Below are 20334 nucleotides of genomic sequence, written 5' to 3' on the forward strand. Positions count from 1 at the left end.
ATGTTCATTTATACACAAATTCGTATTCTTTTTCGTTTTCTTTCATTTCTCATATGGATTTCAACCCATTTCCTTTTTTTTATTATCCATTTGTTTTACACACACACACACACACACACACACACACACACACACACACACACACACACATACACACACACACACACACACACAATGAATACTGCCGGTTGGACTGGGGACTGTATACCCACTTTACCCCTGGATCTGAAAATGCTAATCACGCCCCCCCTTTAATAATATACTGGATCCGGCCCTGATCTATCTATCTATCTGTGTCTGTCCATTGTTATTTATCTGTGTCTCCCGGACAGTAAGGTCTGCGTGGTCTTTTGTGTCCATCTGCTTCTCTATCTGCTTTTTTTATTTTTTTTTTATTTTGTGTGTGTGTGTGTGTGTCCGACTCTGGGCCTAGGCTTCACAGCCTGCTATCAAGGCCCAGGAGTCCTCCTACACACCATACACCTCTACATGTCACCACGTCGGCGCTGATACTCACCGTCCATATTGAATACATGCTAGGGCTGTTTCATACAGGACTGGTGTATTGGTATTAGCGGGGGAATTTTTACATGTCGGCGGGTCTTTTGGTAGATCAGTAAAATCTGATTTAATGTAATTCAAATCCTTAAATTGTTCCCTGACCCAGCGGGGATTTGAACCTGGGTCCGTTAGGACTGCAGGCCACCTCTCTACCGATTAAGCCACCGCCTACTTATCTGTACTTGTCTCTATCTGTCTATCCCTCTATCTAGTCTCTGTATCTGTCTATTCATCTGTCCAGTCTTTCTGTCTGTCTTCTATCCATCCATTTATTTCCCCACCCTCCTATCCACCCTCCCTTCTCTCCCCCAAACTCTCACTTTCTCTAACGCACTTTCTCACTATCTCACACAGCAATGGCCACGGTGAAGTTCGCCACAGAGTCGCCGTACGTCCTGGGAAAACAACAGTACCATGACACAGACTTTAGACATAAGGAGTGAGTAGAGCACTTCTTCGTGACTGGCACTGAATTCCGGTGATAATGTCATCATATGGCTCAGTATCGAAGACTTTTTTTCTCTCTCTAAGTGAATATTAGTCTCTCTCTCTCTCTCTCTCTCTCTCTCTCTCTCTCAGCCCCTATTTTTTCATCTGTATATAAACGTATTCTTATGTAGCCTATGTATGTTTTGATGTATGTATGTAGGTATTTATGTATGTATATATGTGCACACGGTAAAAATAAAAGTATCGCGCAGGAGAGGTACGATGTTACCTGAAATAATTAATATAGTTTGTGTTGTACTGGGAAAAATAATTGATTATCATCTGAATATGCATCCAGTAAAAATATCAGCCATAAATTGTTACATGAAACCTGTCTATGACATACTTATGTAGGCATGTTTGACAAGAGGAGAAAAAAATATAATCAAACATTTGTGGACTCCATCGTCCTGCGTCAAAATGTTTTGGGTCAAATGTGCACCGATACTTTTTTGTTTAAATCGTGTGTACGTATGTATATTCTCTATGTAGGCTCTCTGTATGTATGTATTTATATATAAATGTATATGTTTTTATATATAAAATGTATGTATGTATACAAGTTTATGTGTATATATGCAAATATTTTATGATTCTCTCTCTCTCTCTCTCTCTCTCTCTCTCTCTGAAGATAAGACAACTTATTATCAGCTACAGTGTTCGGTTAGATCCGGTTTAGCACTGACCTCGACAGATAGCCTCTTTTACTTATATATATATATATATATATATATATATATATATATATATATATATATCACCATCACGTGGTGGCACCGGTATAGCCTGCCGGTGGCTCTGCCCGATTTAACTCCGACCTTGACTAATCTCGCATATATTAAGGTTTAGTATTTAAAAAGGCTCTTACCCTCACGTGGTTGCCTTGATATATGGGGCCAGTGGAGCTACCCGGATAAACACAAGCCTTGCCATATAAACTCTCTTACTGTTTCAGATCAAGTAATAATAAAGAGTCACAAATTTCGCAGGCAAATCCTAGCACCTAGTGTAATCTAAAAGAACATCGCATTAAAGGGAACAATACCAGGGTTGTCTCCACCATAAGAATGTTCATGCTGACAGTATGAACACTCTTAGGTACCTAGACTTACTCTTAGATGAAGAAATCCTTAATGCCGGATAAACTACATAGAATTGCGTATACCGTATGTAACTCTCTCTCTCTCTCTCTCTCTCTCTCTCTCTCTCTCTCTCTCTCTCTCTCTCTCTCACCACCACCCTTCTTCCAGGTACCTGGTAAAAGCTGGGCTAGAAGCACAAAGCAAGAAGCACAACTCAGGAGTACCAGAGGAGCTGAAGGTAGTCAGTGTGGCTCTCTTTGCACTGGGAAGAGCGGGTTAGTTGATACCCTTGTCTTATTTTGGAATAGACTTTTCATAGTTTCTGTTATTTATTTGTATATTAGTGTGTGTGTGTGTGTGTGTGTGTGTGTGTGTGTGTGTGTGTGTGTGTGTGTGTGTGAGTCTAACTGTTGGTTTCTCTTCAAAACTTTATTCATATACTTATCTCTTACGCATCCTGCTGTATTATTATTATTCCTTCCTTCCCCGCATTGTTATCTATTATCACTGCGTTATTACAATAACTGATTTTATTGACGTCATAATTCCGCAATTAATATATTTTTTCGTATTATAGGAATTGTATACATGTCTTCGCGCGCGCGTGAGAGAGAGAGAGAGAGAGAGAGAGAGAGAGAGAGAGAGAGGGAGGGAGGGAGAGAGAGAGAGAGATGCTGCAAGGAGAAGTTAGTATCTGTAAAAGAGCTCATGGTGCATACCGAAATGGCAAATGAATGAACGGAAGAAAAAATCAGGCAAGTTGATATATATATATATATATATATATATATATATATATATATATATATATATATATATATATATATATATAAAGAGAGAGAGAGAGAGAGAGATGCGCAAGAAGTTGGTATCTGTAATAGAGCTCTTGGTGCATACCGAAATGAGAAAAGAATGAACGAAAGAAAAAAACAGGCAAGTTGATATATATATATATATATATATATATATATATATATATACACAAAGAGAGAGAGAGAGAGAGAGAGAGAGAGTAAAAGTCACCCCTATATCTACCCCACAGGGTCGATCCACCTAAGCAACATCATGAAGAACTCCCGCCTTCGCCTTAGGTACATAATAGAGGCGGACAGGGAGAAGCTGAAGAGGGCGCAGGAGGAGTGGAGGTTACCTGATGAAATGCTGCTCTCTCCTGAAGAAGATAAGAAGGTGTTTGACGACCCCGAGTGAGTAGGTGTGAAGGTGGTGGCAGTAGTAGTAGTAGTACAGTAGGAGGAGGTGGAGGAGGAACTGGAGAAGGAGGAAGAGGAGAAACAGTAAAGCAGCATAGTAGCTGCAGCAGTAGTAATAGAGCAGTAGCAGCAGTAGTAATAGTGCAGCAACAGCAGTACCAGCTGTAGTAGTGGTGGTGGTGGTGTTGGTGGTGGTGGTACGGTAGTAGTAGTAGTAGTAGTAAGGGTATTCGTTGTCGCCGTAGTCGTAGTAGGCTACATGGTAGTAGTAGTAGCGGAGTTATCATTATCATAATAATAATAATTATTATTATTATTATTATTATTATTATTATTATTATATTACTATTACTATTATTATTATATTACTATTATTATTATTATTATTATTACCCGTCCCCGCCCCGGAGGAGCTCGGGACAGGTATTGTTTTCACTCGTTTGTCTGTTTGTATATCTGTGTCTGTTAACGTTACGCGAAAACTGGAGATTTTGACTTAAATTACAGGGATGTTGTGCTATGAACTTCTGATCAGCTGATTAAATTTTGGACCAAACTGGGCCAAGGCCCTGGCTGTAGACCCCCAACAATGAAAAAAAAAAAAAAAAAAAAAAATTTCCATAACTCCTTTGAATTTCATCATATCGACATGAAACCAAAACCTAAAGGTGCATTTTTTCAAATCTGCATTCATTACATGCCTCATTATATCAGGTGTGTCACCCCCTAGTTAGCGGTAGGGAGGTTAGTCAGGTGGGTCGGGCAAGAAAATTCATATGGGCATGAAATCGTCAGTTTTCACTCGATTTACTCTATATTTGATAAGCGACATTTTTTACTAGATATCCTAGTCTGTGCTGGGAGGGGGTTGGTAATAGCCAATACCCTCTTCAGGCATAAAATGATCCACAGGTATACATGGCGAGTGATGAGAAGGGTGGGTGGTGAACTGAATGAAAGGAAGGCAATGATTGATTATGTGTGAGTGGATGAAAGGATGCGAAGATGTATATTGGATGCAAGAGTTTATAGAGGTTGGGGGAGTGGCCTTTCTGACCACTACTTGGTGGTGGCCAGAATTAGGATGCAAGTAAGATGGAGGAATAGAAGAAGGGAAAGACAAGAGGAAGGAGTAGTTGCAAGGAGAGTGGAAAGGTTACAAGAGGATGAGAAAAAGGCAGAGTATAAGAGAGAAGTGGAGGAACGATTGGGCAAATATGAATTGGAGCAGATGGGAGACGTGGAAGGTGTGTGTAAGATATTTACAGAAGAAATATGTGCAGCATGTGATGTGGTGTGTGGAAGGAAGAGAAGACGGAGGGGGTGCAAGGAACAGCGTGGTGGACTGAAGAGGTGAAACAGGCTGTGGCACAAAAGAAGAAAGCATACAATGAATGGATGAGAAATAGGGGCGTGGAAGAAGTTGAGAGGCAGAAGAGAGAGTTATATGTGGAAAGGAAGAGAGAGGTGAAAAGATTAGTAAGAGAGAGTAAGAAGAGAGTGGATGAGGAATTTGGAAGGAATTTGAGTGTAAAGTGGAGGGACTGTAAGAAAATGTTCTGGAGAGAAGTGAAAAGAGTAAGACAGGGTGGAAGTGAAGTTAGCAGGGGAGTGAAAGATAAACATGGTAGATTACTAGTGGAGAAGGGAGAAAAAGTGAGCAGATGGAGAGAACACTTTAAGGAATTGTTGAACGTAGAGGATGGAAGTAATGCGAGTATAAGTGGCTGGGGAATGGCTGGGAGAAGGAGGGAGGTGAGAAGACAGGTAGAAATCAGTAGGATAGAGGTTGTGGAAGCAATGAAGAAAGTTAAATCGGGGAAAGCCCCAGGAATTGATGGAGTGTGTGGTGAGATGCTGAAGCATGGGGGAGAGATAGTAGTAGAATGGATGTGGAAGATGTGCAGATTGGCCTGGGAGGAAGGTAGAGTCCCGGAGGATTGGAAGTCAGGTATAATTATTCCCTTGTACAAAGGAAAAGGGGAAAAAGAAGTGTGTGGTAATCATAGGGGCATTTGTCTTCTTAGTATAATAGGAAAAGTGTATGGTAGGATACTTATAGACAGAGTTAGAGAAAGAACAGAGAAATTAGTTGGAGAAGAACAGGGAGGCTTTAGGAAGGGAAGAGGTTGTGTAGATCAGATATTCATTCTTAGATCTTTAGTGGAAAAGTTTCTAGAGAAGGGAAAGAAGTTGTATGCGGCTTTCATGGATTTGGAGAAAGCATATGACAGGGTGGATAGACAAGGATTGTGGAAAGTGTTAAGAATATATGGAGTAGATGGGAAGTTGTTGAATGCTGTGAAGAGTATGTATGATGGTGCTAAGGCTGCAGTGCGTGTGGATGGTGAACTAAGTGAATTTTTCTCTTTGAAAGTTGGTTTGAAACAGGGATGTGTCATGTCTCCATGGTTGTTCAATCTGTACATGGATGGGGTAATAAAAGAGGTACAAGGTAGGGTAGTGGATGTTGGAGTGGCCCTGGTGAGAGAGGATAGTGTTTGGAAACTCCCTGTACTGTTGTTTGCAGATGATACTGTGTTGTTGAGTGAAGATGAAGGGGAGCTGCAAGGCTTGGTGGATGAGTTTGAGAGAGTGTGTAAGAAACGGAACCTAAAGGTGAATGTAGGGAAGAGTAAAGTGATGGTCTTTGAGAGAGGTGAAGTCAGTGAATGCATAGCGAGGTTGGATGGTGAGGAATTGGAAAATGTGAGTACGTTTAAGTATTTGGGTAGTGTGATGAGTAAGGATGGAGGTTTGGAGGGTGAAGTGCTTGAAAGGGTACAGCAGGGAAGAAAGGTTGCTGGTTCCTTGAAAGCAGTGATAAGAAACAGGGAAGTGAGCATGGAAGTAAAAAAGTTACTACATGACAGTATTGTGATACCAACTCTAACGTACGGAAGTGAAGCTTGGACGTTGTTGGAAGGACACAAGTCAAGAGTGAGAGCAGTGGAAATGAGTTATTTAAGAGGAGCTTGTGGAGTCACGTGGAGAGACAGGCTGACGAATGAGGATATAAAGGAGCGTTGTGGTGTTGATGTGGATGTGATAGGAAGCGTTGTGAGGAACACACTGAGGTGGTTTGGCCATGTGGAGAGGATGGAGGGTGAAAGACTGACGAAGAGAGTGTATGCGAGTGAGGTGGAGGGTGGAAGAGGGAGGGGGAGACCGAGGATGAGATGGAGGGATGGGGTGGAGAGGTATATGAGAGAGGGGGGTGTGAGTTGGGAGCAGGGTAGTGAAATGGCGGGGGACAGGGCGACTTGGAGGCGATTTGTTTGTGGCCACCCCAAACGGGATTGAGGCGTCTGGCAATAGATAGATAGATAGATATCCTGTTGTGTTTATACGTCAGCACTAAAATGAAGGCCGGGGACGGGTCTGCTGTGCCTTGGCACCGCTTCTTGTTATGATGATGATGATGATGATGATGATGATGATGATGATTATATTAACTGTGCAATGTGTCCACCATAAATGATACATAAATGCCGGTTATGTATCCACTCAGCCATCAATCTGTACAGATATGTGTGTCAACAGTGATAGTGATACTTGGGTTATTGATACGGAAATGTATACCTGTTTGTTTATCTAACTGTCTATCTGTCTGCCTGTGTGTGTGTATTTATCTACCAATATTTTTATGTACCAGTCTATCTATCTACTTACATCTCTAACTCTTTTTCTCAGTATATCTCCTTTCCATACACATTCACCTCCCCTTCCTATGTGGTTCTGTCCGTTTATCAATCAGTCTATCAGTCTATCAGTCAATCAGTCAGTCTATCTGTCGACTTATCTATCTGTCTCTGTCCGTCTATCTGTCTGTCTATCTATCCGTCTATCTTCCATCTCCCCTCCACACATATGCACCTCCTTTTGCGTTGATATGTATGCATGTATCCATCTATGTTTATCTATCCACCCATCCATCTATCTGCATATCCTTTTATCTATCTATCTATCTATCTACAGCCTACAGGGTGTGATCATCGCTACACCAACGTATCTTCACAAGTCCCTCATCATTCGCGCCTTGAACGCAAATTTGTCTGTCTTTTGTGAGAAGCCCATCGCAGACAGCTGGGAGGAAACCAGGTCGTGCTACCAGGCGGCTGAGAAGGTAAGAGAGAGAGAGAGAGAGAGAGAGAGAGAGAGATGGGGAAGACGGGAGGGACCAGTGTGCTTCTGTATTATCTTCATGTTCATTGTAGACTGGTATGTAACATCATACGGATGGATAGAGAAGGAGAAATAGATAGATAGCATGACAGGTATCTAATATACTATAGCACTAGCTGTGTGTGTGTGTGTGTGTGTGTGTGTGTGTGTGTGTATTTTGGGCAGCCGAAACTACACATTCAATCGCACCAAAATTGGCACAAAAATCGCAAAAAATTCGCTGATGTAAAAAAAACTTGGTCCCATCACGATTGAAAAACTTTTACTATATTTAATGAGTGATCACATTTTGACCAAAAAGCGCCGCTCTCTGCGCCCGGCATAGGATCTCCGTAGAATTTTTTGTCCATAGCTACAGCAGCGCGAGAGCCCTCCGCAGGAGCAAGTGCCATGGGCCCGAAAGGTCCACTAGCGCTTGTAGATCTCTCTCTCTCTCTCTCTCTCTCTCTCTCTCTCTCTCTATACAGGGGTTTTATCCGCCCCTGTGTGGAGTACAACTCTCATGTGTGGGGAGGCTCCCCACATACAGCTCTTCTCAATAGGGTGGAGTCAAAGGCTTTTCGTCTCATTAACTCTCCTCCTCTTACTGACTCCCTTCAACCTCTGTCTCTTCGCCGCACTGTTGCATCTTTATCTCTTTTCTATCGCTACTTTAATGGTCACTGCTCCTCTGAACTGTCTGCTTGTATTCCTCCACCTCTACGACGGGCGCGTAGCACCCGTCTGGCAGCAAACTCTCATCCCTTTTCTGTCCAACTCTCTAATGCAAGAGTTAACCGTTACTCCCAGTCTTTCATTTATGCAACAGGTCAGCTCTGGAACTGTCTCCCTCTGTCTGTATTTCCTGCTGCCTATGATCTCCAGTCTTTCAAACGCAGTGTGTCCAGGCATCTCAAAATGATCGGATCTTGAATTTGGCTCTATATTGTATTTTGTTTTTCTCTTGGAGAGAAGTGTTACTGCGGGCTCATGGCCTTTGGTTCCTTCTTCCTCGCATAAAATATATATATATATATATATATATATATATATATATATATATATATATATATATATATATATATATATATATATATAATGTCTAATGAGACAGTTACGTAGGTCGACAAACAGACAGTTATACAAATATTACATAAACTGGTAGGAAACAGTTTCTTTGCATTTGTATACTCCTAATATACATTTCTCTAATTAGGAAACTCTCTCTTTCTCTCTCTCTCTCTCTCTCTCTCTCTCTCTCTCTCTCTCTCTCTTGGCAGATCAACAAGCCACTCCTGTGTGCCTTCAATCGCCGCTTCGACCCTAGCTTCAGGCAGTTAAGAAATCAGGTATGAACGTATATCTATCTTTCTCTCTGCCTATCTGTCTATCTGTCTACCTGCCTTTTAATCATTTGTAAGATTCCTCATTTATTCTAAAAATATCTTCAGTATTTCTGTCTGTCTGTCTGTCTGTCTGTCTGTCTCTGTCTGTCTATCTGTCTGTCTGTCTGTCTGTCTGTCTCTGTCTGTCTGTCTGTCTGTCTCTCTCTCTCTCTCTAATATTTACCACATTTCTGATGATTGAAGTTACATAAGGTGCTGATTTATTCTGTTATCTCCATTTGTGTTAGTAGTAGTAGTAGTAGTAGTAGTAACAGTGGTGGTGGTAGTAACAGTAGTGGCGGTAGGAAAAATGCCCAGGAGCTATAAAGTGATCGTAATGGGCGATATGAATGGAAGAGTAGGCACTGGTCCTGAGATGATATAATGGGTTGTAGTGGAGTACCAGGAGAAAATGATAATGGGAAGCGACTGAAGGATATGTGTCAGGAAAGGAGGCTGTGCATTTCTAACTTGTATTTCAAACACAAAGATGCACATAAATATACATGGTACAGGGGGAACAGGGAGAGTGATGAAAGGAGCCTGATTGATTACGTGCTCGTAGAGAGGTCGATGCTGGGAATGGTTGCTGATACGAGGACCGTGAGAGGACGATGTGGAGGTCTATCAGATCATATGATTGTGGTACGCAAAATCAAGCTGAGTGATTCCATGAGATGGACCAGGTGAGGGAGGAGCAGTCAGGGAGAAAGACTGAAAGTCGAGAAGCTGAGGATCAAAGAAATGGCAGATGAATACTGGACCAAAGTAGTGGAGGAGTTAGAATCAGTGAACTGGAATGAAATCAATCTGGACAGCTTGTTGAATGCATATAAGAATAGCTTAGTTAGAAATGCCAAAGCGATGTGTGGTGTGGCAAGAGTAACAACAAAGATAAAATGTACAGCATGGTGGGATGAAGATGTTAAGAGAGCAGTGGAGGAAAAGAGGAAGTGGCTAGAGTGATTACAGGACAGGGGTTCAAATGAAATATGAACAGAATATGTTTAGAGCAAGAAACACGTAAAGAGACCAGTGATGAGGAAAAAGGATAGGTAAATGATGATGTAGGAAGAAAAATGAATGCACTCTGCTCTGAAAATAGGAAGTTATTCTGGAAAGTGGTGCGGAAATGTAGAAGTGAAAGCTGAAAAAAAATGTGAAGGTGTGTGGGATGTAAGTGGTAGATTATTAACCCATGGGGATGATGAAAGGACCAGAGGGAAAGAATGTTTTGAAAGCCTGATGGATGGGAATAGAGAGAGCAGAGAGGCTGTAAACATGATCGGTTTTAGGGGTGTGCAGAGAAGGAATGCAGTGCCAGGAAATGTGACACTCGCACTTGTGAAGAGAGCTGTGAAGCGCCTGAAAAATGGGAAAACAACTGGGATTGATGAGGTGTGTGCAGAGATGATTAAGTGTAGTGGAGAGAGTGGAATGAAGTGCTTGTTGGAGATATGTAAGAAGGCATGGATAACTGAAACTGTACCAACAGAGTGGAAAAAGGCTGTGATTGTACCCCTGTACAAAAATAAAGGTGAGCGAAGTGGGTGCAAGAATTATCGTGGCATAAGTTCCTTGAGTGGGGTAGGAAAGGTATATGGAAGAATTATTACAAAGGGAGTAAGAGAGGTATCAGAAGTCCTAGTGAGTGATGAACAGGGTGGCTTTAGGAGTGGCAGAGGATGTGTGGATCAAATATTTGCAGTGAGACAGATAGTGAAGAAGGCTTGTGAGAAGGACTGTAAGGTGTTAATGGCATTCATGCATCTGGAAAAAGCATACCACAAAGAAGACGGAGAAGGATTGTGGAAGGTTTTGCGCATGTATGGTGTAGATGGTAAGCTGCTAGGTGCCGTCAAGAGTTTTTATGATGGTAGTGAAGCATGTGTAAGGGTTAATGGGCATCTTAGTGAATGGTTCTCGATCGGTGTGGGCATACTGCAACAAGGTTGTGTGATGTCCCCATGGTTGTTCAATGTCTATCTGGATGGGGCGATGAGAGAAGTAAAAACACGAATAATGGAGAGGGGTATGGCGCTGGTAATGAATGGTGATGGATGGAATATCTCAAATTTGCTGCATGCTGATGATGCAGTACTACTTGTATATACCGGACAAGAACTTGGTAGACTAGTGCAGAGTTTTGCTAATGTCTGTGAGCTTCGTGCCTTGACAGTAAATGTAGAAAAAAGTAAAATGATGGTTACTGAGAGAGAAGGTGACTCTCAGTGCAATGTTACAGTGAATGGAGAGAGACTGGAATTGGTGAGAGCGTTCAAATACCTGGGTACAGTGATAGAAAAGAGAGGAAATGTGCAAAAGAAGTGCAAAGTAGAATGACACAAGGAAGGAAAGTAGCTGGTGCAATGAAGGCCTTGATAAGAAACAGAGGCTTGAGTGTTGCAGCTGAACGAGGCTTACATGAAGGAGTGTTAGTGCCAACTTTAGCATGTGGATGTAAGACTATGGTGCGGCATGAAAATAAAAAGGCAAGAGTGAGAGCAATGGAGATTGGACTGCTGAGGAATGTATGTGGAGTACAGAGAGTGGAGAGGATACGAAATAATGTGATTCGTGAAAGATGTGGAGTGCCAGAATCGAAGAGAGTGTACTGAGAGGGTATGGTCGTGTGGAGAGAAAGGATAACAATAGAGTGATGAAAAAAAGTGTATCTGAGCGAATATAAAGGAGGGAGGATGCGAGGTAGGCCAAGGAGAAGGTGGAGGGATATGATTGATGAGTGTGTGAGGAAGAGAGGTTTGGAAGTTGGTATGGTTAAGGGCCTGACAAGAGATCCAGCTGGTTGGATGAATATTGTGAAGAGAAGTGCATGTTAGGGATCTGGCACCCTTTTTTAACGTTGCAGCGTCCTGATTGACTCTATAGGTTACGTTTGTCTGAAGGTACAGAACGTGATGAATGTTTTTGGCGTATCCAATAGAGCCAGGATTCCGGGGACTTGAATGATGAGTGAATGGAGGCGTGGCCCATTGGACTGGGCAAATTTAGGGTGTCTGGATATTGCTATTCCTCACCCTGCCCTAGTGTGGGAAGGAGGTCCGGATGATGATGATGATGATGATGATGATGACTGTTGTTGTTGTTGTTGCTGTTGTTGTTGTTATTGTTATTATTAGTTTTGTTATTATTATTATTATTATTATTATTATTATTATTATTATGAGTGGTTGATGTTGTTGTGTTGCTGGTTGTAGTAGTATCAGACATAATAGTGGAAATCGTACTTGTCGTAGCAGTGGTAGTAGTAGTAGTAGCAGTAGTAGATGCAACCCTAGCTTCATCTGAATGTGAACCCAGGGGACTGCAGATCAAAGCTGCCCTCCATCCTAAGGGACGTTTTTATAACTAGGCAGCTCCACCAACCAATGATGATACCACCACTTGAAGGCACTCCACTCCAGCACCAGTGTTGTGTAATGATTTAAGTATTTATATTTTATGTAAGTTTAGCGACCCACCTTTATTCGATACGCATTGATCAAAAGTGTTCGTCTTGCTTATTATCCTCAGGTCCAGGCGGGTGTGGTGGGGCAGGTACATATAGTTAAAACAGTAGCCAGAGACTCCCCCTTACCCAGCATCGAATACCTCAAAGTCTCTGGTAAGATGTTATTGTTGTTGTTGCTGATGATAATTATTATTTTGTTGTTGTTTTTGTTGTTGTTGTTGTGACCCCAAATTCATCTGGATGTGTGCTCAGTGAACTGCAGGCTGAAATTTCCCTTCTGTAGTCCATGGTCATCCTTCTGGGGAGATGAGGAGAGAGCTAAGGGACGTTTGTATTACTGGGCAGAGAAGCCTCTCGATTATACTGGGGCCACCGTGTGAAGGTGTCCCTCTCTGGCACCTCTTGTCACGTTAAGTATTCCTTTATATATCCCTAGCATATACTCAGTATGGACGATGCTTAGAAAAACAGAATACAAAAGATTACCTCAGTCACTTGTAATTTGTATAGTTGGTTTGTTTTTCACTTTACGTAACTGGGCCACTCCCACTGTCGTGGTTACATGAAATTCGACAAGCGTCTGTTAGTTCATACATCCTAATATGTCTTTTTTCATCTTTAACCCGCCCCATCCCGACCACTTTTCCACCACTGACTCCTCCCAATCCCGACCATTTTTGGATTTTTTTTTTTTTTTGGCTCAAACCTTCGATTTTGGTGAGAAACATCAAAAATTCATAGAGAAATCACTCACCTGAGGTTTAAAGTACTCGATACAGGTAGGAGTACCTCCTTACCTTTCTGGGTTTTCTATCAAGCTGGCACCAAAGAAAACGAGTTCTATGGGAGGATAACTATTTCACACCACTTATAAACGGTATTTATTTATTTACTTGGTACGAATTTATATGTAGTACGAGAGTATATTGGTTTTCAAGCAGTAATATAGGCATTATAAGCATTGTTTCACTCACTAATACCTGACCTTTTTTTGCCACATTACCTGATCATCATTTCTAACTGTTTCTTCCTCTAATGCTATGTAAAGTTTGTCCTCCACATTGTCATTGATTGGGGAATCACTCTGGCCCTGAATTTCGTACCGTGGCATGACATGGCTATACTGGCCAGGTCACTGATAACAGGTGAATTGCTGAGACAATGGCATGCAGGGGGGGGGAGGAGGTCATGCTAGGTAAGGCATTGTCCCTGCCTGGCATCTTGTAGAGGAAGGTGTCACGCATATACGTACCAAAAATCACTCGCGAAAATTGAAAATTTTGCAAATTAGGGACCTTGCAATTTTTTTGCGTTTATGTACGTCGACGGGATTGGCAGTGACAAAACGTGTGGACGTTAAAGAATGTCGACGGGACGCCGCGGGTTAAGGGGGCTATTTTTCACGACTGTGCTGTGAGTGATATAGTTTTTTTTTTTTCATTTGTTTCCTTTTTTTCCATCTGCACAAGGGTATTTTCCATGACTGCTGTGTGCATGACATATACTACCTTTTCCCTGATATTTCTCTTTTCGTCTTGACAGGGTGTATTTTCCACGAATTCATGCCACCAGATGGATTCCGTACTTCCTAACAGTTCTCCTTTCGTCTTCACAGGGGGTGTTTTCCATGACTACGCTGTACACAACACATATTTCATATTTCATAGTATTTCTCTTTTCACCTTGACAGGGTGTAATTGTGCATAGATCCTGTACTTCCCAATATTGCGCATTTCATCTTCACAGGGGGTATTGACCGTGAGTGTTCAGTTCATGACATGGATTCTGTACATCCTAATATTTCCCTCTTATTGCACAATTCATCACAGATTCCATATTTCCTAACATGCTTTTTTTTTTTTTTTGTCTTCACAGGGGGTATTTTCCATGACTGTGCTGTGCACGACATAGATTTAGTGTGTTGGGTGCTAGGTGAGTATCCCACCCACGTCTTTGCCTCCGCCAACGCCTTCATCCCCGAGGTGGCTGCAATTAACGACCATGATACCGTTGCCTTCACCATGAAATTTGCCTCCGGGGCGATCTCCATGACCGATCTTAGCCGCAATGCTGTCTATGGCTATGATCAGAGGATAGAGGTAGGAACGAGTTTCCTCATTTTATTTATACATACTCAATCTATCTATCTAACTGTCTATATCCATCTCTCTCTCTCTCTCTCTCTCTCTCCCGCATAAGGCGAATTCCGCGGATACTCGAATCATCATCACAAAATGACATACAGTATTATTTCCACATACGCTAAGCAGATCTCTGAAAAAATAAAAACATACTTTAAAATATTACGAATACATGTTAACACTCACCAAAAGAGTGTGGTTCGCTTCATAACCTTCGTACAATGACGACAATTGCTGTATGACGATGATAATTGCTGTATAGATGACGATGATTGCTCTATGATGACGACGGTGATTGAAGTGCATTTCCTACAGTGCCAATGTGGTGAGGTGACAAGATGTATGGCGGCATTGTAGGTAAGCTGAGTCTAGTCTGACCCTTCTGACAGGACACCAGATAATACCTGACGCTCTCTCTTTGGCTTAGAAGGATTGCTTTTATCCTATACTTGTTTCCTGGGAGTCATTTTTCACTTACACAATGAAGTACAGTAGAGTTGTATACACAAGAAGGGCGACGACGACGTAAGTAATGAACTGATTGGTGTTTAAAATAACACTGGAGGAGTGGCGGGAATGCCCGTGGGTGCGGGTATGCTAACTGTAGCTACAAAAGAAGTGCGAGTTGCGTTCCAATTTCAATTTAAAATACAGTGTATAGTACAGTATTAAAAGAAGTTTGATCCACGGAAACTTAAATCCGCGGATGGAAATTCCATGGATAAGAAGGCTCTAGTGCATATATATATATATATATATATATGGAGCCTCTGTGGTACAGTGGTAGAGTGTCCATTTCGTACACGGGTGGACCAGGGTTCGCACCCCGCCAGGGTAATGAACTTTGGGAGTGTTCACCCAGCCACGTACTGCATTGGCGGGCACAAGGGGTGCTGTGGTTGAACCAGTGTTGCTTACTGTACAGTATGCTTGCACCCAGTCGGCTTGCGCGGGTCGATTACACTTGATTCACAGACTACACACACATCCAAAGCCTCTCCAAAACTACAATTACACTTACAAGCACTTCTCACCCTACATACAATCTCTGCCAGACAGCCTAAGCCACTTGGTAAAGATACATTGGCTGTACCGTCCCGACTTCGATCGGGATAGGCCGGTCCTGCAGTGGATACTCAAACGGCTGATGATATATATATATATATATATATATATATATATATATATATATATATATATTATATGTGTATATATATATATATATATTCCCTGATGAAACTGGCCATTTCAGCAACTTAAGTCATGGCTGCATGAAAGTCGATTAACCTCGGTTATGAGGTAGAAATGAGTCTCGTTGGCTGCTAGTTAAATCAGCTCCCCAGTTTGACTACACTTAGTCATCAGCAGAGCTGAAAGAGGCTAGGGATCTTTTGTCCGGTTAGAACAAATCCAATTTACCTCTCTTGTCTGTGTTTATCTGTTTGTCTATCCATCTATCAATCTTTATGAAATCTGTTTCTGGGACCATCTCTATGACCGTCCTTACCTGTAATGCATTGGATGGGTAAGTTGAGAGACTGCAGGTGGCCAAGTTTATTTTGACTCTCTCTCTCTCTCTCTCCTTCAACAGTCTCATATTTCTATTTTTTTTTCCCTCTCTCACTCTCTCTTTCATCTCTCCTTTTTGTACAGGTCTTCGGTCCCAAGGGCATGGTCAGCTGCAGCAATGAGCGTCCATATCCACTGGTCACGTCCACAGTCCACGGACAATGCCAGCCTCCTCTCCTCTACTCTTTCCCGTCGCGTTATCACCAGGGTTATATCAATGAATTGGAACACTTCTGCGACGTTATTCAGGGTGAGATGGATAGACAGATAAACAGAGATGGATGGATATTGCTTGATAGATAGATAGATCCTTGTCTTAATGTAGTTACTCTCGTAGGAGCTTCGTAACGTGGGACAGCTGGCCTACTGCAGTAATCCTATCATCTTATGTTCTAATAGATAAAAAATTAGATAGATAAATAGATAGATAGGTAGATGGATTGATAGGTAGCTAGACTGACAAACAGATAGGGTGATTGTGTGTGTGTGTGTGTGTGTGTGTGTGTGTGTGTGTGTGTGTGTGTGTGTGTGTGTGTGTGTGTGTGTGCGCATGTGTGTATGTGTGTGTGTATGTATGTGTGTGTGTGCATGTGTGTGTGTGTGTGTGTGTGTGTGTGTGTGTGTGTGTGTGTGTGTGTGTGTGTGTGTGCATGTGTGTGCATGTGTGTATGTGTGTGTGTATGTATGTGTGTGTGTGCATGTGTGTACGTGTGTGTGTGTTCTTACCTAATTGTTCTTACCTAATTGTATCTTTACAGGAATGAGTCAAGCACGTACTGTCCCGTGTCTTAAACCATATTTATCGTACATATCCTTAAATTTGTGAATTGTTTTGGCACACACTATTTCATTCGGTAGTGCATTCCATTGATCAATTGCTCTGTTTGGGAAACTGAATTTCCTTACGTCTTGATCACCTCTCTTCTTTTGCAGTTTTTTGCAGTGTCCTCTTGCTGATGCTTCTCCATATGTTAAGTAATCATTTATGTCTATTTTCTCCTTTCCTGATATGCACTTATATAGCATTATCATGTCACCTCTTTTCCTTCTCTCTTGTAAAGTTGGTAGATTCAGTTTATTTAGTCTTTCTTCGTAGCTTAGGTTCCTTAAGCTTGGTATCCATCTTGTAGCGGCCCTTTGAACTTTTTCAATCTTGTCTATATGCTTTTTGAGATGAGAACTCCAGACTACTGATGCATATTCCAGGGTTGGTCCAATGAATGATGTTATTATCCTTCTTAGCATGTCTTCATTTATGTATGTGAATGCTATTCTCATATTTGCAAGCAGTGTATACATGTTCAGTACCTCCTCGCTGATGTGGTCAGCCGGAGAGTGTCTGTTATTGATAATCACACCTAGGTCTTTCTCTCTTTTTGATGTGTATAGGGTTTTATTTCCTAACTTATAATCCAAATCAGGTCTTTTCCCACTTTTACCAAACTTGATTACATGACACTTGTCCACATTGAATTCCATTTGCCATGTACTACTCCATTCATGAAGTTTATTTAATTCTTCTTGTAGCTCTTTACAAGAGTCTGTGTTAGTAATTCTCCTTTGTATTTTTGCATCATCTGCAAACATATTCAGATAGCTCTCATTTCCAGTGTTACTGTTTATATCATTTATATACACTAAAAACATGATTGGTGTCAACACTGAACCCTGTGGTACTCCACTAGTCACTTCTTTCCATGATGAGTAGTTTCCTCTTAGTACTGTCCTCATTTCTCTTTTTATGAGAAAGTCTTGCATCCAACAAAACAGTTTGCCTCGAATTCCTCCTTGATGGTACAGTTTCCATAAAAGTCTTTGGTGTGGTACTGTGTCAAAAGCTTTCTTGAAATCTAAATAGATACTGTCCACCCATCCTTCCCTTTCCTGTATTGTGTTTGTTACTCTGTCATAGTAGCTCAACAGATTAGTAACACATGATTTTCCTTTTCTGAAACCAAACTGTCTTTCTGTTATCATACTGTGTTCTTCTAGATGATTTATCCAAGCTTTTCTTATAAGTTTTTCTAATACCTTGCTTACAACACTGGTCAGCGATACTGGTCGGTAGTTGAGTGGATTTTGTCTATTTCCTTTCTTGAATAAGGGGACAATATTTGCTTTTTTCCAAATATCAGGTAGTTTACCTTGACTCAAGGATTTCTTGAAAATTAAAAATAATGGTTTACTTAACTCCTTTGCGCATTCTCGTAATACCCAACGTGAAATTTCATCAGGACCACTTGCTTTTCCTCTGTCTAATCTACTTAACTCCTCCTGTATTACTTTTTCTGCTATTTGTATATCTGGTAGTATGTGTGGACATGCGTGTTCCACATAGTCCCTCTCAAAATTTTTTTCTTCTGTAAAAACTAATTGGAAATTCTTATTTAGTGCTTCACAAATATCTTACTCTTGTGTATAAGTGATTCCCTCGTCCGAAAATGGATTGTATTATATCTTTTACTTTGGTTTTGCTTCTGATATAGCTGTAAAACAGCTTTGGTTGATCACTACTTTTATTTATTATATCCTCCTCAAACTGTTTTTGGGCTTCCCTCCTTATTCTTGTATAGTCGTTTCTTGCCTGTTTGTAATTATTATACGCCCTTTCAGTATTGTGTCTTCTGTATCTATTCCACAACAAATCTCTTCTTTCTTTTGATTTTTTACATTCTGTATTGAACCATTTCTGTATTTTCTTATCTGCTTCTTTGTGCTGTGGGATGTACGTCTGGACTCCTATTTCATAAAATTCACAAAATTTTTTATATACAGCATTTAAATCTTGTCCTCTAAGCTCATTTTCCCAATCAACTTCTAAGAAATACTTCTTTAGGTCTTGATAATTTTCCTTTTTATAGTTTAGGCTCTTTTTATAATTGTCATTGCTGTTTACTATGTCATATGCTATCCTGAAGTTATAATTTAGTACTGCATGATCGCTTTTGCCGAGTGGAGGGTGATATATTAAACTATCAATATCATTTTCTTGCCTAGTAATTATTAGATCTAGCACTGAAGGTACATCAAGTCCTCTTTTTCTGGTGGTTTCCCTCACATGTTACGTTAAGAAAAACTCTTGTACGAGATCCAGGAGCTTTTGGTCCCAACAGCTTTCTTGGCTATTTATATCTAGAGTATTCCAATTTATATTTGTATTGAAGTCCCCAGTTAGTATAATTCTTTCCGATTTCTCTTCCATTTTATGTAGCAATGATCTTATACTCTGAATTGTACTCTCTGCCAGGTCCTCATATTCGTCTCTTTCCCATGTGTTTGATCTGGGTGGCATGTACAAATTGGCTACAATTACTTTACCTTCAGATGTGTCGATCTCTACTGCAATCAGTTCTACTTGTGATGGTATATCTAGTTTTATTTCCTTGACTTTTAGATTTTTCTTAGTTAATATTATAATTCCTCCTCCTTTTTTTAAATTTCTGTCTCTTCTCCATATATTGTATTCCTCTAAGTTTAGTATGTCATTGGATATCCTTGATGTTAATTTTGTTTCAGTTAGGTATATTATATGTGGTTCATTTTCTCTGACATAATCATTCATCTCTAGTAATTTAGATACCATTCCATCCACATTTGAGTACATCAACTTTATCATCTTGTTTATATACTTGTGTGTGTGTGTGTGTGTGTGTGTGTGTGTGTGAGAGAGAGAGAGAGAGAGAGAGAGAGAGAGAAAGAAGAAGAAGAAGAAGCTGAGAAAGATGTATGTTGAAATGCAAGCTAACCTCTGCCCATTTTCTTCAAGGCCTGGATGACTTGAGTGTTTGCGGGGAGAACACGCTTAAAGTCTCCACTATCGCCTCAGCGCTGGAAGAATCTGTGGCTACCGGCAAGATGGTAGAGGTGAAGTACAAAGCAGGAGGAGAAGACTGAGAAAACTGAGCAAAGAGAGGAGGACTGTGGAGGAAAATGGAGGAAGGACTGATAAAAGACTCGCAGATGGAATAATAATAATAATAATAATAATAATAATAGTAATAGTAATAATAATAATAATTTGTAGTAGTAGTAGTTCTAGTGTTAGGTTAAGAATATCGATTATACTGTTATCTTTTAAATCCTTTACTTCAGGAACTTTATATTTCTTTTTTTTCTTTTTCAACATTTTTTCAAATGCTGGAACCGGGCCAGTCACAACTTGAATACTAAGTCGCGGTTACGTAAAATTTGAATCTAAAAATGGGTGATGCACAGAACAATAGGTACCTTGCTGTTTTTTTTTTTTTTTTTTTTTCAGGT

The 20334-nt window shown here is 40.8% G+C and overlaps 1 protein-coding gene across 1 annotated transcript; it reads left to right on the top strand.

Moving 5' to 3' along the window:
• Positions 1-917: 917 nt before the first annotated feature.
• LOC145410107 (putative oxidoreductase YrbE) lies at positions 918-19968 on the top strand. Its single transcript, XM_080280309.1, has 9 exons — positions 918-1000; positions 2301-2407; positions 3175-3337; positions 7322-7469; positions 8788-8856; positions 12427-12517; positions 14240-14463; positions 16159-16324; positions 19841-19968. Exons 1-9 carry the CDS (start codon positions 918-920, stop codon positions 19966-19968), a joined length of 1179 nt encoding a protein of 392 aa, XP_080136435.1.
• The last annotated feature ends 366 nt before the right edge of the window (positions 19969-20334 follow it).

The sequence above is a fragment of the Coenobita brevimanus genome, chromosome 84, assembly GCF_032717465.1.
Source record: "Coenobita brevimanus isolate Jiangsu-jjx chromosome 84, ASM3271746v2, whole genome shotgun sequence".
Lineage (NCBI taxonomy): Eukaryota > Metazoa > Arthropoda > Malacostraca > Decapoda > Coenobitidae > Coenobita > Coenobita brevimanus.

What these genes read in the sequence shown, in the direction of transcription:
- LOC145410107 (XM_080280309.1), top strand. Translation starts at nt 918, where the DNA reads ATGGCCACGGTGAAGTTCGCCACAGAGTCGCCGTACGTCCTGGGAAAA. An exon ending in ACAGACTTTAGACATAAGGA is followed by an intron (nt 1,001 to 2,300) that starts GTGAGTAGAGCA and finishes CCCTTCTTCCAG; the next exon opens with GTACCTGGTAAAAGCTGGGC. An exon ending in GCTATGATCAGAGGATAGAG is followed by an intron (nt 14,464 to 16,158) that starts GTAGGAACGAGT and finishes CTTTTTGTACAG; the next exon opens with GTCTTCGGTCCCAAGGGCAT.